General features: G+C 52.6%; 2 protein-coding genes across 4 annotated transcripts in view; both read right to left on the bottom strand.

Moving 5' to 3' along the window:
* Positions 1-1476: 1476 nt before the first annotated feature.
* On the bottom strand, positions 1477-4560 carry LOC128799139 (uncharacterized). 3 transcript variants are annotated; one of them, XM_053963269.1, is made up of 2 exons: positions 2262-4560; positions 1477-2154 (listed from the first exon to the last, which is right to left on the bottom strand). In XM_053963269.1, the coding sequence occupies exons 1-2, from the start codon at positions 2780-2782 to the stop codon at positions 1635-1637; spliced, it is 1041 nt and encodes a 346-aa protein (XP_053819244.1). In that variant the 5' UTR covers positions 2783-4560; the 3' UTR covers positions 1477-1634. The 3 variants fall into 3 exon arrangements, with proteins under 3 accessions (XP_053819244.1, XP_053819242.1, XP_053819243.1); XM_053963267.1 differs by having other exon boundaries at positions 1478-2154; positions 2194-4535; XM_053963268.1 differs by having other exon boundaries at positions 1478-2114; positions 2262-4535.
* The window catches only part of NCAM1 (neural cell adhesion molecule 1), a 92743-nt gene continuing 81373 nt past the window's right edge, over positions 3287-14656 (bottom strand). The window contains 5 exon segments of the mRNA XM_053963270.1: positions 3287-5941; positions 7001-7118; positions 7121-7758; positions 8687-8803; positions 9770-9977. Of these exon segments, the coding sequence (XP_053819245.1) occupies positions 5827-5941; positions 7001-7118; positions 7121-7758; positions 8687-8803; positions 9770-9977 (1196 nt within the window). The 3' untranslated portion in view covers positions 3287-5826.

Raw genomic sequence — 14656 nt, 5'->3', positions numbered from 1 at the left:
CCCCCTCATGCCCCAAACCCAAACAGTTCCTGTCCCTCCCCTCACTGCCATCAGCTCTGCCCACACCACCCTCCACCCCAAAGGGGTTTTTTGCCCCTCTAATGAAGCTGTTCCCAGCCCAGTGTCCAATTAAAAACACACGAGGGTCGTAGCTAGGGTGGTGGGATGCTCGGGAATTTGGATTTATTTGTTATCCCACAAGACCTGGGGAATAAAGCCACACAGGGCAGCGACTGTGCAGAGGGGAGAGGCACATTTAGTCCCTGAATACTTAAAAAAATACTTAAAATGATGCTCTGAAGCTCATGCACCATAGTCACATACTGCTACCTGATAAAAGGCCAGATAATGATGATTTCTAGAAGGGATGAGAGAAAGAGGCAGCACAAAAATCTCCCTCCAGCCCCCCAACCCTGCTCAGACTTACCCCAAATTCAGCCCGGGGGAAAAGGAGCCACACTCAGCCAAGGTGACACTGCCAGTCGGGTGCCATGGCCTTAACAGAGGGAGAGACGAGGGAAAATTAAAATTAAATGGAAATTAAAAGGTCTGAGGGTTCAGCAAATGGCTGAAGGAACATAAAGGTCTAACAAAGGATCTGTCAGTGGTTTTGGCACTGAGCGCAGCCCCGGCTCCAGGGGCAGGAAAATCCCTTTTCACTTCTCTGGGAGAAGAGGGAGGAAGGCCTGAGCCCCTCCGGGTTCAGGGGGTGCAGCAGGGAGCCAGGCAAAGGCAGGGCACAGGTCCCACCCAGCTGGCACGATGCACAGCGACCGGGGGGATTGAGGGGTCTCTGAACCCAGAAAGGGCAACCCCAAATCTCCAGGGGCAACCCCAGCACGCCTCCCCTTCAACCCCAACCAGGGACTTGGGCCAACTGCTGCTTCCCCACTTGCAAGAGCTGGTGTTTTTTACATCAGGTGGTCGGGGAATGACTTAAAAAGCTCTTTTCCAGCTAAATGGGAACTTCTATGTGAGAATTCACTCTGTTTTGCCAGAATTGGTGAAGATAAGACAACCCTCCCCTCCCCATAATCCCCAGAGTAAAAAAAAAATTAAAGTGGGGCATTTGGTCAATTTTTTAGCTGGAATTTAGAAAAAAGATCAAGACTTTAAAATGAATTAATTGAAGAAATGAATTCCATTCAAACCTCAGTAAGTTCAGGCACCCAATTCAGGCTGGGCAGAGGTGACCCCTTACACCCAACCCTCAGTCACCCTTTCCACAGCCAGGCAACAGAAAAGTGCCTTTTTGGGGAGGAAAAAGCTTCCCAGTAGCTGTGAAACTGCATTTTGGTGTTTGCTACCTCCAGGAAATAAGGAAATAAATATAGAAGGACAAAGAAATAAAGCTGAAAGTGCTTTCAGTGCCACTCAGGCGGGACGAGCAGCAGGACCAGGCGCTGGCCCTGGCAGAGCAGCTAAAGAAGGGCAGACTGCAGGCATTGGCTTTTTTTTTTTTTTTTTTTTTTTTTTTTTTTTTTTTTTTTTTTGTAGTTTTATTTGAACACAGTATTCTGACAGAATGCAAAGTCAAAATCCTCAGTTAGTATCAGTATTACACCAGTGAGAATGGGGATAAAGGTGGAGTCGATGTTTCACTCGGTAAAAAGATTTTTTGTTTTTTTCTTTTTTTAACAAGATAGAAGGCCCCCAAAAGTAGGGAATGCTGGGGAAGGATGGCCATGGAGGGGCTGAGAACAACTATCAAAACAGCCTGGTGGTGAAAGACGTGGGGTTTGAAGGCTCCATAGAAAAGTGTGAAAAGGAGACGCCACTCTGGAAGCTGACGGGCGGGACGCACTATTGTCACCTGTACGAATGGTGCAGCACGAGATGGCACCGCTCCTGTGACACTGGGGACAGGCAGGGGGCAGCCACGGCAGGGCCACCGACCCCGGAGCAGCCACGGCAGGGCCACCAACCCTGGGGATGGACACACAGAGCCACAGCAGTGCCACCAACCCCAGGGATGGACACACAGAGCCACGGCAGTGCCACCAACCCCAGGGATGGACACACAGAGCCACAGCAATGCCTCCAACCCAGGGATGGACACACAGAGCCACGGCAGTGCCACCAACCCCGGAGCAGCCACGGCAGTGCCACCAACCCTGGGGATGGACACACAGAGCCACAGCAGTGCCACCGACCCTGGGGATGGACACACAGAACCACAGCAGTGCCACCGACCCCAGGATGGACAGACAGAGCCACGGCAATGCCACAAACCCCAGAGCAGCCACAGCAGTGCCACCAACCCGGAGCAGCCACGGCAGTGCCACCAACCCCGGAGCAGCCACGGCAGTGCCACCACCCTCAGGCTGGTCCCCTCGAGGGGACAGATCACAGCCCCGAGGCTGCAGCTGCCTGGGCTCGGGGCAGGTGGAAATGGAATCTGGAATTCTTTGCTGTTGGGGGCCGTGGAAGCCCAGCACAGGTGTGGGGAGGGCTCACTGAAAGGAACTCGCCCATCCACCCCAAACCAGAGCTTTGGGATTGAAGGGACCTTAAAGCCCAGGCAGTGCCACCCCCGACTGTCACCGGGTGCTGGGCTCTGAGCTCGTCCCCTTTTGGGACAGAAACGCCAATCCAGGTGGGGCAGCTCCCCCTGTCCCCGCCTGGCAGGTGCTGGGGGAGGTCCCTGGGCAGGTTTTTGGGGATGGTGGCGTGTTTCCCACCAGCTGCTCAGCTTTGGGGGCTCGGGTGACAAAACCAGCCAGAATGCGGCACAAAAAGGGATGGAGGCACCACTGCTGCCCAGCTGCGTTCCTGGATTCATTTCCTGGGGGAAAAGAAAGGAATCCTCGGGACCAAGGTCCCCAGAGGTCAGGGACACTGCTGTGACGGCTGGGTTTGGGGCTGGGTTTGGGGGCGAGGCCCCGTCCTGCCCAAAATCCTGCCGGGACGGGCGGGGCAGCCTCAGCCTGCGCCCCCAGCGCCCTCCCCGTGCGCCCCAGGAGCTGAGCGAAACAAAATGCAAGAAACCCCACACTCAGCAAATGACAAGAGCATTGCTTCTCACAGCTGGAAATGGTGTGATGCCACTGAACAGAGCGAATATTCCCAAGGAATCCACGGACACAGCCTCCACAGCCCCTTCTCCTTCTGGGAACACCAGAGTCACCTCGGCTCGCTTCTCTCATTTAAAGGCTTCTGCTCTTTGTAAGAGTTGTTCTCTTTCTGTTTTTTTTTTTTTTTTGTTTAAATTATTTTAATTCCTGAATATTTATTTTTGTTTTTGTTTCTCAAATCTGAACTAGCGCTACACCTTCCACATCCAAACTATGTTGAAGCTTTTATTATTTCAATACTATGACAAAAAACACGGTTCACACTAAAATAGTCACGCACCCACAGTGCACAAGCTTGCAGATCTAAAGTAGAATTAAAAAAAAAAAAAAAAAAAAGAAAAAGAAAAGGGAAAATAAAATAAAATTAAAATTTAAAAAAAAAAAAAAGGAAATAATACCCAAAACCCCAACAGGAGGAACATCTCTATACAATGGGCTGGTCTCTCCCTACACTCCACTGCCTTCCTTCTGCTCAAAGCTCCTTTTCACCCCCAAATCTCAGTGTAGCTCCACGATTCCTGATAACAAATCCCATTGATCCATAATTTAGTTTGCCAGGCGCTGCCTCAGCCCCTGCCCAGCTCTGCAGGATGCCCGGGGTGCCCCTGGCACGGAATTCCAGCGGGGCTGGTCCTGCAGGGCACACCCCAGGGCAGGGCACGGCCACGAGGGTCCCACGGAGGGACCCCCGGGAGCTCCTGCTGGAGCTGGACCTGCAGGAAGGCTCTGGAACCTGCCCAGCACCTCTGGGGAAAAAAAAACCTTTGCTTTTGGGCTTTAGTTTTAGGGTCAGAGGACATGGTATTTACCGAAATTGGGATTTTCTGAAGTTGGGTTTTACTGAAATTGGAGTTTTCTGAAATGGGAATTTTCTGAAAGTGGAATTTATTGAAATTGGTATTTACTGAAATTGGCATTTTCTGAAATTGGGATTTTCTGAAGTTGGGTTTTACTGAAATTGGAGTTTTCTGAAACGGGGCTTTTCTGAAATGGGGATTTTCTGAAAGTGGAATTTATTGAAATTGGTATTTACTGAAATTGGGATTTTCTGAAACTGGTGTTTACTGAAATTGGAATTTTCTGAAATTGCTATTTTCTGAAACTGGTATTTACTGGAATTGGAATTTTCTGAAATTCTTGTTTACAGAAATTGGTGTTTACTGAAACCAATATTTTCCGAAACTGGAATTCGCTGAAATTGGAATTTACTGAAATTGGGATTTTCTGCAACTGGAATTCTCTGCCTTGATCAGGAGGGATTGATTTGGTCACACACCTGAGCCCAGACCAGCCCACACTGTCCAACCTCCCTTGTGCTCCTCAGAGCTCCGGGAGAGTTCCGTGAAGGAAAGGGGAGAATGTCCTAAAAAAGCAGAGATGATATTTCTCTTATGCAGTCAGGCCCAGGTCCAGCGAGGGACTTCAAACTAAATTTAAGCACAGAAGGATTTTCTCCAGCAACTCCCTCACCCCAAGCAGATTTGGGGATTGCTGGATAAAGCCCTTGACTGGTGATAAGTGGTTTGAACACCCCCACCCCCAAAAAAACCCCAAACCAAACCCCAGCATCGCTTTTCTTCTTACTCCAGTAAGAATAATAATAATAATAATAACAATAATAATAATAATAACAATAATTAAGAAAAGAGAAAAGGGGAAACGACTACTGTAAACATCCATGGTTGAAAATGTCTCCCTTTGCAAAGCAAGCATGCTGCTACCCTAGTGTCTACAGGACTGGATTGACTGAAAAACCATAAAAACAAAAGAAAAAGGAAAAAAAAAAAAAAAAAAAGGCAGCTATTTTACACATCCATTTCAACACAACAAAAGTTAAAAAAAATATCTGTCAATTGTAAACACTGGAAAGAACCAAAGTTGGCCAAAACAAAAAAAAAAAAAAATTTTTTTTTGAACATAAAATTGGAAAAGAAATGTAGAGTCTGAATACTGCAAATTGAAATACATCCCCCAAAGCTGCAATTTTGGCATTCTTCCTAAAAAATAGATAATAATAATATAATAAACCCCAAATAAAGGTCTAACGTGGCGAGCAGGATTCAGTCACAAAGAGCTCGAGACACTTTGCATACTGACCAGATACAAGGTGAACAGAAATGATAACTTATTTATGAGGCTTTACATATTTCAAACTCGACTGAAAAGTATAAAAATAAATTGTGGACTTTCTTTAAGCACCAGCTGTGCCCAGCAGCACAGTGGTTATCTCTGCTATACTAACGAAGGAAACAACAGGGTCTCTTTTCTTTTTTTTGTCTTTTTTGTTGTTTTTTTTTGTGTCTAGGACTACTTGATTTTGAGCTTCCCAACCACACTGCAACCAGCATTGCAATGTTTGCCTGTTTGAATATACACAGGGCCAGCTGAGCCCTGATTTGGTGACGGGTTTAACCCTGTTCTTAACATGTTTTACTTTTTAAAAGCAAGTGCACAACAAATAGAACCTTTCTAGAAATCTCAAAGAAAGCAAAAAAAACAGAAATCAAAACAAAAAGGAGAAAAAAAAAAAAACAAAACCAAAAAGAGAAGAGGAAAAGGAAACAAAAAAAAAAAAAGAAAAGGAAAAAAGAGACATTCCCTCCCTCCCCCATTTATGCATTTTTTTCTGGTTTGTTTGTTTGTCTTTCCGTTTTAAAAAAAGGCAACAGACACTAGAGGAATGAGATGGGCGTGTGGGTTGTGATTTCAATGCTCGGGTGAAGGTTTCTGCCGTCCCCTCTGCCGGTGCTGATCATGCTTTGCTCTCGTTCTCGTTTGTTTGTGTGGCTTCGTTGGGCACCGTCTTCACTTCTGCTGGGGGGCTCTTCCTGTCCTGCACGGCGCCTTTCTCCTCTGCTGGCATTTTCCTGGGGAGAAGCACCACAAGGACACGGTTTAGAGGCACAGAAAGGCAGCCTGGGCTGAGCCAGCCACGGGGAAAAGAGTGGCTGGGATGGATCTCTTTGGGAGAGCAAAGCCAGCATTTCCTGCCACAGGACTAAGAACCGAGCCCAGCTCCCCCACCCTGCTTCATTTAGGTCTAGATTAACTTTTTTTTTGGCTTTTCCTGCCCTTGCCTGGCTCAGGGCTCAGCTGCAGGGGTGCAAAAAGGAGCAGCGAGGAAACCTCACACAGCTGCAGAGGGATTTGGCTCCAGCACCCCAACTCCCTGACAATTAGCAGCAATCCCATTTTTTTTGTGTTCCTACAGGAAGCCAGCCCTGAAATCCCCAGGCTGCTGCAGAAAGGGGAACACAGAAGCAGCACAGCAATTCTGTTACAGACATTTTCACAAGCCTGAGGGAGGTGACCACCCCCAGAGGTGACAACTGCCAGCCCAGCCAGAGTCCAACATCTGCAGCACAGCTGGGACCCTCCCCCAGCCCCCTGGTGCTCTTCCCTCTCTCTCTCCTGCCCAGCTCAGGGTGCTCCCCCCTCTCTCAGCCAGGCTCAGGCTGCCCCTGCCTCCTTCCTGCCAGCTTTGGGACAACTCCAGAGGTTCCAGTGCTGTCACCCCTGCACAGGGCACTGCTTGCTGCCCAGCCTGACCCTCAGAGGCTCCTCTGACCTGCAGGAGATGGGATTTGGGGGCTGTGCTCATTGAGCACTCTGAGGAGAGCTCTTTACACCAATCTGGGCTATTTCTGCTCTTGCTTACGAAAGAATAACCCAGGACAGACAAAGCTGCCCGAGAGCCTGAAGAACAACACATCTCTGATTAATTCCCAGCTTCCTTTCCTCTGCCTCCCTGGCACAGCCCACTCCTGCTCTCCTCCTGGCCCCTTCCAGGCCAAGCTCTCAGGTGAGTTAGTGGGCTAAAGGAACAGCGAGATTAGTCAAGAGAACACCCAACAGAGGACACAGCACGAGCACCAGGGCACGAGGGACACAGCACACAACCAACACAAGAGTAAAGGTGGCCGTACTCGGTCTTTGCAGGGGCAGAGCTGTCTGCAGCGGCAGCAGCAGGCTCGGGGGCTTGCCCACCAGCCCCGCTGGCAGCAGGAGGAGTAGCAGTGCCAAGAGCTGCAAAAACATCCTTGCAAGGTCAATGTCTGGTGGCTTGAAGGTCCCTTCGTCCATTTTAAAGTCCTCGTTCTGCGAGGGGTTGGCGGCGCTGCCCGAGGCAGCCTCGCTCTTCACGTTGCTCGGGTTCTTGGGGGTCTCTGCTGGGCTCTTCACTGTGCTGGGCTGCACAGGCTCCTTCTCGGGGCTCTTGGCCACCTCCTGCTTGAGCTCTGAGGGAGCTGCAGGGCTGGTGAGGCTGGCAGGGCTGGGGGCGGCCGGCTTGTTCCCGGCTTTGGCGGCGGCGTCGGCCGCGGCGGCGCTGGGGCTGAGCACGGCCTGCCCCGGCAGGACACTTGAAGATAAATTACTGGTGGCCGGAGCAGAGCTGGGGGTGTCGCTGAGATCAACAAGAGGGGCCACTTTGGGGGTGGAGGAGGGCGGCGGCGACGACGCCGAGGCGGCGGCCGCGCCTTTGGCCGGGGTGGCCTGGCCGGGGCCCGCGGCGTCGGGAGCGGCCGCGGCCGGCGGGGCAATGCTGGAGGTCAGCGTGGTGCTCTCGCTGGTGGGGCTGTTCTGGGCAGTGGCAAAGGTTTCAGTGATAGTGTCAGAGTTAGTGGTGCCCGTGGTGACAGAAGGCAGCATGTCCTCCACGGTGGCCGCGGTGTCGGCGGGGTGCCTGCGAGGGGGACACGGGGACAAGAGAGAAAAAGAGAGAGAGAGAGAGAGAGAGAGAGAGAGACAATGAAGGCCCGAAACGACAGCAGGGAGAGGGGGCAGAGAGGGAGAGTGAGGACAGCACACACACGTGACATGGAGAGGGACTCAGGAGCAGAGACGTGCAGAGGTCACACATGCAAAGGGAGCAAGGCTGGGATGGCTGAGGATCATCAGGAAGAAAAAAAAGGCAAGAGGACGTGACCTGCAGGAATGGTTTGTCCACGTGGAGTGTTTGGGCTGAGGCAAATGGGATCCTGTCAGACTCTTCTCCCTACAGCTCTCCTCCCAGCCTGTCGCTCCTGACCTCTCCAGGCAACCCCCCGAGCCTGCAGCCCTGTGCCACCTGCCACCAACACAGCACGGCCCCAGCGCGGGACCCTGGGGTCCCCAGCCCCTCTCCTCGTCCTGTCCTGCTGCTGCAGCCTTGTCTGAAGGCCTGCACAGCCCCCCTCACACCTCAACTCCTTTCTCACACGCCCATGCAGACTCGGCTCTCTCTCAGAACGCTCGGCCTTGCTGTGACTCCACACCCAGGGCCCAGCTCCTGGGGAGGATCTCTCCCCACGGGTCAGGCTCTCAGCCAGCACTGCTGGGACGGGGCTTGCTGCCAGCTGGGGCTGGTTTTGCTCTGGATCCCTTGCAGTGAGCCCGGACAGTGCTGGATCTCCACGCGGGACAGAGCCTTTCAGGAAACACTGCTTCCTTCCCCTTTCCCTTCCAGTGCTGGGAACAGCAACCACTGAAGCTCGAGAGGAGGCACTTCCTCACTGGCACGTGGAGATTTTACCTTTCTTCCTCTCTTCCTGCCCTAACTGGTGTTCCTGAGGGATTAGGGCAGCTGAGGGCAATGCAGTGACCCTGTGCTAGGGCTGCCTAAGGCCACATACTCTGGCTCTGTCAGCGGGGTGGTCTCGTTGGGCTCCGTGTGCTTCCCCCCATCGTGGTTGGGGGTCCTCTCCTCCTCCGTCCGCACCTCCACGATGGGCTCCTTGGACTCGTCCTTCCTGCAACGAGGGAACGGCGTGGGGAGTGATGGCTCCTCCTGCAAGGACAGCCTGCACACGGCCACAGCGGGACACGGGCACGGCGCCGCTCCTCCTTCCTTCCAGGCCCCAGCACAGAGCTCCGGGTGGTGCCCAGCTCTGGGGTGACTGGGGTGACTGGGATATCCAGAACTGGCATGTCCAACACTGGAGTGACTGGGGTGTCAAGCACTGGGGTGACTGGGATGTCCAGCACTGGGATGTCCAGCACTGGGATGTCAGCACTGGGGTGACTGGGGTGCCCAGAACTGGGTGTCCAGCACTGGGGTGACTGGGGTGCCCAGAACTGGGATGTCCAACACTGGAGTGACTGGGGTGTCCAGCACTGGGGTGACTGGGATATCCAGAACTGGCATGTCCAACACTGGGGTGTCCAGCACTGGGGTGACTGGGCCCAGAACTGGGATGTCCAGCACTGGGGTGATCAGCACTGGGGTGACTGGGATGTCCAGCACTGGGATGTCAAGCACTGGGGTGACTGGGATGTCCAGCACTGGGTGACAGCACTGGGGTGACTGGGGTGACTGGGATGTCCAGCACTGGGATGTCCAGTACTGGGGTGTCCAGCACTGGGGTGTCCAGCACTGGGGTGACTGGGATGTCCAGAACTGGGATGTCCAGCACTGGGGTGACTGGGATGTCCAGAACCGGGGTGTCCAGCACTGGGTGACTGGGATGTCCAGCACTGGGGTGTCCAGCACTGGGGTGTCCAGCACTGGGGTGTCCAGCACTGAAGCCACCTATTTGATGGCTACCAACAGAACGAGACAAAAACCCCAGGAGAACAACCCCAAAACCACCTTCCTGCAAGCCCCACCAGAAGGGCAGCCCCCTCCCCACTGAGCTGAGGGCCCCCCCTCCCTGAGGCAGCTGCTGTGCTGGCAGTGGGGCACAGAGGGGGGGTCTCTCTGTGCTCTCAGTACTCACGAGAAGGCCGCCTTGCCCTCCTCCATGTCCTTGCCCTTGGCCCCCGGGCCGGATTTGCCGCACAGGTTGACGGCGATGCACATGAGCAGCCCGCACTTGTTCAGGAAGTAGCAGGTGACATCCACGGCCACCAGCAGCGCCACGAAGATCACCACGAGGATGCCAATGATGGCAGCAGTGCCCAGGCCCGAGGTAGGGCTAGTGCTGGCTTCAGAGACCAAGGGAGAGAAGAAGAGAAGGCGTTCGGGTTAAAACTTGGGGTTTTAGGGCTCAGATTTGGCCGCACTTAAGTTGCTTTTTTAGAAGTCCACCCACTGTACCAGCCCTGTGCAGCAACCAGTGCTTCACCCTACAGAGAATCTGCCTGAAAGGATGGCCCTGATGGGGCTTTTCCCATCTCTGCTGGGATAAAGCCTGGGAAGGGAACAGCAGAATCCCTGCTGTGCACACAGGGCAGGGCTCCTGCTTCCCTCCACCTCCTCCTCCTCCTCAAGAGGAAGGTCCAGCGTGGCCCTGGCACTGCCCAGGCCTGGCCCAAGGAGCAGTGGAAGCAAAGGCCAGACTCTGCAGCAGGGTTTTTCCTGGTGGGATACGAATCACTGGGCCATGCTCAGTGCTGGTGAGCCCCTGAGGGGGTGAAACTGAGTTAAAGCCCTCCCTGGAGCTCAGGTGAGACCCAGCTCTGCAGGACCTGCTCGTGGCTGCCCAGCCTCTCACCACCCCAGCCCCTGGAGCCCCAAAGCCTTGGCTCTGTGCTCTGCAGAATCCCCAGCAGAGCCCCTTGATCCCCCACCTGGACAGGTGAGAAGACCCTTCCCAGGGCTCCAGGCAGAGCCACAGCCTCTGCCATGCATTTGGCTGGTTAAAAACAGGAGGCAGAGAGGTGTTGTTTCATTCTGTGACCCCGAGATGGATCAAGGAATGCAGCTTGCAGCAGGACAAGTGCAGGAAAGCCTCTGTGAGGCACCCGAGTCACTCTGGGATCACAAGCCCAGCCCCTGGAGAGCAGAACGTTGTCCCACAGCCCAGCAAGCTGCACGGGGAGGTCAATTCACCATTCACCACCCTCTGGTGCCTGCAGGGAGTGAGGAGGGCAGGGATTTCCCCCTCTGGGTGTGTTCAGGATCCTTGGGTGGATGGTTCAATAACTGAGGTGCTCCTGGAGCTGCGTCACACTCCCCATCCCCACCCCTCTGTGGGCAGGAGCTCCTGAGGGTGAGCCCAGGGGTCAGACCTCCCTCCAGAGCTGGAATATTCCCCTTCTGGAAAATTCCACTCACACCAGCTTTTCCAGGAGCTGTCACCCCCCCCCCAAATTCCTGCTCTGACAGGCACAGACCCCTGGGCTCCCCCCAGAGCCCCAGGGAGAGCCCTGGGCAGGTACCGACCTCCCCCCTTGCCCTCCCCTCCAGCCCTGCCCTGCTCCTGTGCCCCAGGAGGAGGATGGAGGTGGGGGAACCAGGGCAGAGGAATGTCCCTGTTCTTGTGCTATTCTGAGATTTCACACCTCAGACAAGGAAACTGGGCCAAGGTAATTGCCTGCAATTTGGGTTTCTAGGCTGGGAAGGGAGCCCTGCAATTTGCAGGAACTTCCGAACCTTTTCCATGAGTTGTGGTTTCATAAATCCTAATTCATGGCATGGATTGATATTCCAAACCTTCCAGGGACTGGCAGTAAGGAAACATAATATAAAAATCCTCCACGACCCCGTGGACTTGGGAGACTCTTGGTGCTGCCTTTCTTTTTCCTTGTAAAGGAATTTTGCTGCTCCTACAAAATGCAGGAATCATAGTGGAGATTATTCTTTTCACAGACTGTCCCATCTGATTAAACTAAATTGATCTCCAAATACTTTGTGGAACCACTGCCTCCATCCTGTAGCTGGATTTATGTTGTATTTAATGAAACTAATATTTAGACATCCCTAAAGGGTTCGCTGGGGCCTAAAACAACTCTGTGTACAAAAGAAATGTATAAATAAATGGGCTGTGGAGCAGCTGCTCACACTGTGTGTATGAAATAAATGTAATAAATTGATGTTGGACATTTCTGATCTGATCCACATCCAACCCTTCCATTAATCCCCTTTTGCCATTCTCAGGACTAAGAGGAATAACATTTCCACTGGTTAAATAAGGAAACACAAACCATTAAAGAACTTCTGGAGTCCTTAATTCTAAAGAAGTGAAGAATTTATTAATTACAAATTAGGTTTTCCAATGGAAAATGAGCTTCCTGCGAGACTGGCTTTTCTAATCCCCCTCATTTTACAGTGCACAGGAAAACCACCCAGCAGTTTTAATTTCTGAACAAAAACTGCCCTGTCAGAGAGCTCAGCTGTGTCCTCCTAGAGGGGTCTCAGCTACACAAGGTCCAGGCACAGGCAAAGAGACAAAAAGGATGCAGAGAAGCAGGTGGGACTCGGGGCATTTCAAAGGTCCTACAGGATTTGGCAAAAGAAAGAAGGGCCAAAGCAAACAAAAATCCACTCTGTGCACCCCAGAGCAGCTCTCTGTTCCCAGTGGGTGCCAACTGCTCCCAGGTGGGAGCTCCCTTTGCAGGAGCTTTCACAGGGCTGCTCCCTCAGGCAGTGCCCAGCTGAGCCTGGGGACAAGGACCCTGCCCTGCCAGCGTGCCCAGCTCTGCCAGGGACAGAGATCCCCGTCCCACCCCTGGGAGTGAGCTCACAGCAGCCTGGGGAGCTGGCCTGGGGCAGGGAATGGGATTTCCCAGAGCTGCCCTGAATTCCTGGGCATTGTGGCCTCAGAGCTCTGCTCCTTCAGGCTCTGCTGCTTCCCTGGGAATGTCAGGGGATGGTGAAACCCCAGAACGGTCTGGGGTGGAAGGGACCTTCAATCCCATCCACCCCACACCCCTGCCATGTCCAGGGACACCTTCCACTGCCCCAGGCTGCTCCAAGCTCCATCCAACCTGGCCTTGGGCACTGCCAGGGACCCAGGGGCAGCCACAGCTGCTCTGGGATTCCCAGCCCAGCCCCTCCCCACCTTCACAAGGAAGAATTCCTTCCCAAGATCCCACCTAACCCTGCCCTCTGGCAGTTTGAAGCCGTTCCCCCATCCCTTGGCAATAATCCCTCTCCCCTTTTCCTGCCAGCTCCTGCAAGGGGCACTTAGGTCACCCCAAAGCTTCTCCTCTCCAGGCTGAACACAGAGTGACACCAAAATCCTCTTTCCTGGAGTAAATCACACCCCTGCCCCTACTGCCACCCCACCCCAGCAGCTCCAAGAGTCAGGAGAAGCTGGTTTTAAAACCTTTTAGATAAAACCTTCTTTTCATCCCCCAGAACCTCGGAGGTGCAGACACCTGCAGCTGCTCCTGGTGGAGCAGGACATTCCCAAACCTTCCTGCCCATGAAAAGAGCCAAACAATGCTCTGAGAAACAGCTCTGGGAATGGAGAGACTTCAACAGACTGTGGGAATGCTGCAAGGCTCTGCAGCCCTTCACACACACACACAGAGGAGCTGCAGGTGCCTGTGCCATGAAAATCCCAGTGGTTGAGCATCTTCTGCTTCCAGACCTGAATCTCTGCCTCTTCTCTGAGCTGGCTTTTCTAAAAACTCTATTTAAATGTCATTTTACTCACATCAAGGCCTGAGACCCTGAACATGAGGCCTCAAGGGCCTGACAGATCTCTGATACAAATCCTTGCAGCTCTGTGTTACAAACCTGCACAAATTAGTGCTAAAAGCCCCAGTCATGCTCCTTATTTTAACCAAGAGAAAGGAAGAAGCTCTTTCTGCCATTGTTCTATGCTGGCTGGGCTCCTGAAGGCTGTGGAGTTTGGGATTCATTTCAGCCACATGAAGGATGTCCCAGCTGCTTGCCAGGGACACAGAGAATCCTCCCCTGGCCTCAGCCCCTCTCCTGGGACAGAACCCCCTCCCCACAGGTGCTGCTCTCTCTCCACACCAAGCACGCAAAGTTACAGAGATCATTTAAATAATTGTGGTTTTGGTGAGAAACATCTCAGCCTCAGGCAGGGACCTCCCTCTGTGGATAAGGGGAAACCCACAAAAAGCTGATCCCGGATCTACAATGAGCTCAATTAATCCAGTTAAGAGGGGAAGTCACACCATTTTTTAGTATCAGGATTATTTTGCTGCACTTCAGCAAACTCCAAAGCTCTAACAAAGTGTCTACACTCTACAACACTGGAAATGAGGGGGTTCTGTTAAAAAAAAAAAAAAAAAAAAAAAAGAAACCCACAGGCTTTTGTGTGTGACACCTGCCCCAAGTTTGCATTCACAACCCAGACAGAAAAGTTCCCAGCTCCTAAAGAACGAGGTCTGAACCAGCACAGCAGAGCAGGAAAGGCAGAGTCAGACACAAGTGAGGGCAGGATTTTGTTTGTCCCTGGGAGAATCCTGTCAGGAAGATGAACCCCACCCAGCTGAGAGGGTTTGAGACATTCTGGACAGACAATTCAAGGGAGAGAACCTTGATTTTAGGAGAGCATCAGGGGGGATGGATTTCCTATCCCAGTGGATTTCCTATCACAAAAAATTCATTGGGGTTGTTGTGTCGGGTTTTTTGGTGGGGATTTTGTTTGGTTTTTTTTTTTGGGGTGGGGAGTTCTGTTGTTTTTTTTTTTTTTTTCAAAGAAGCAATGCAAAAAATCATGTGAATTTTTGTTCAAGGCAGTTCCCAGGATTTGATACCCAAGATTTGACACCCAGCAGTTCAGCCCATGGATGAATCCTGTCACACACTCCGTTAACCAGGAGGATTATTAAAGATCAGCAACAACAACTCTGCTGCTCTGCTAACTCGAGCCAAGCTAAGATTTCCTGTTAGAAGAGCAAGGAGAGGGAGCTGTGTGCCAACAGAGCAGTGGAAATCCAGGGGGTTAGAGAAGCCCTGGCAA

Source organism: Vidua chalybeata, chromosome 23 (genome assembly GCF_026979565.1).
Source record: "Vidua chalybeata isolate OUT-0048 chromosome 23, bVidCha1 merged haplotype, whole genome shotgun sequence".
NCBI lineage: Eukaryota > Metazoa > Chordata > Aves > Passeriformes > Viduidae > Vidua > Vidua chalybeata.
This window is presented reverse-complemented; position numbering and strand designations above follow the sequence as displayed.

Bases quoted from the DNA above. Each gene is read 5' to 3' on its own strand.
- LOC128799139 (XM_053963267.1), bottom strand. From the start codon at position 2,782: ATGAATCCAGGAACGCAGCTGGGCAGCAGTGGTGCCTCCATCCCTTTT. The intron at 2,155-2,193 runs GTCGGTGGCACT...GTCCATCCCCAG, and splicing joins CTCTGTCTGTCCATCCTGGG to GGTCGGTGGCACTGCTGTGG.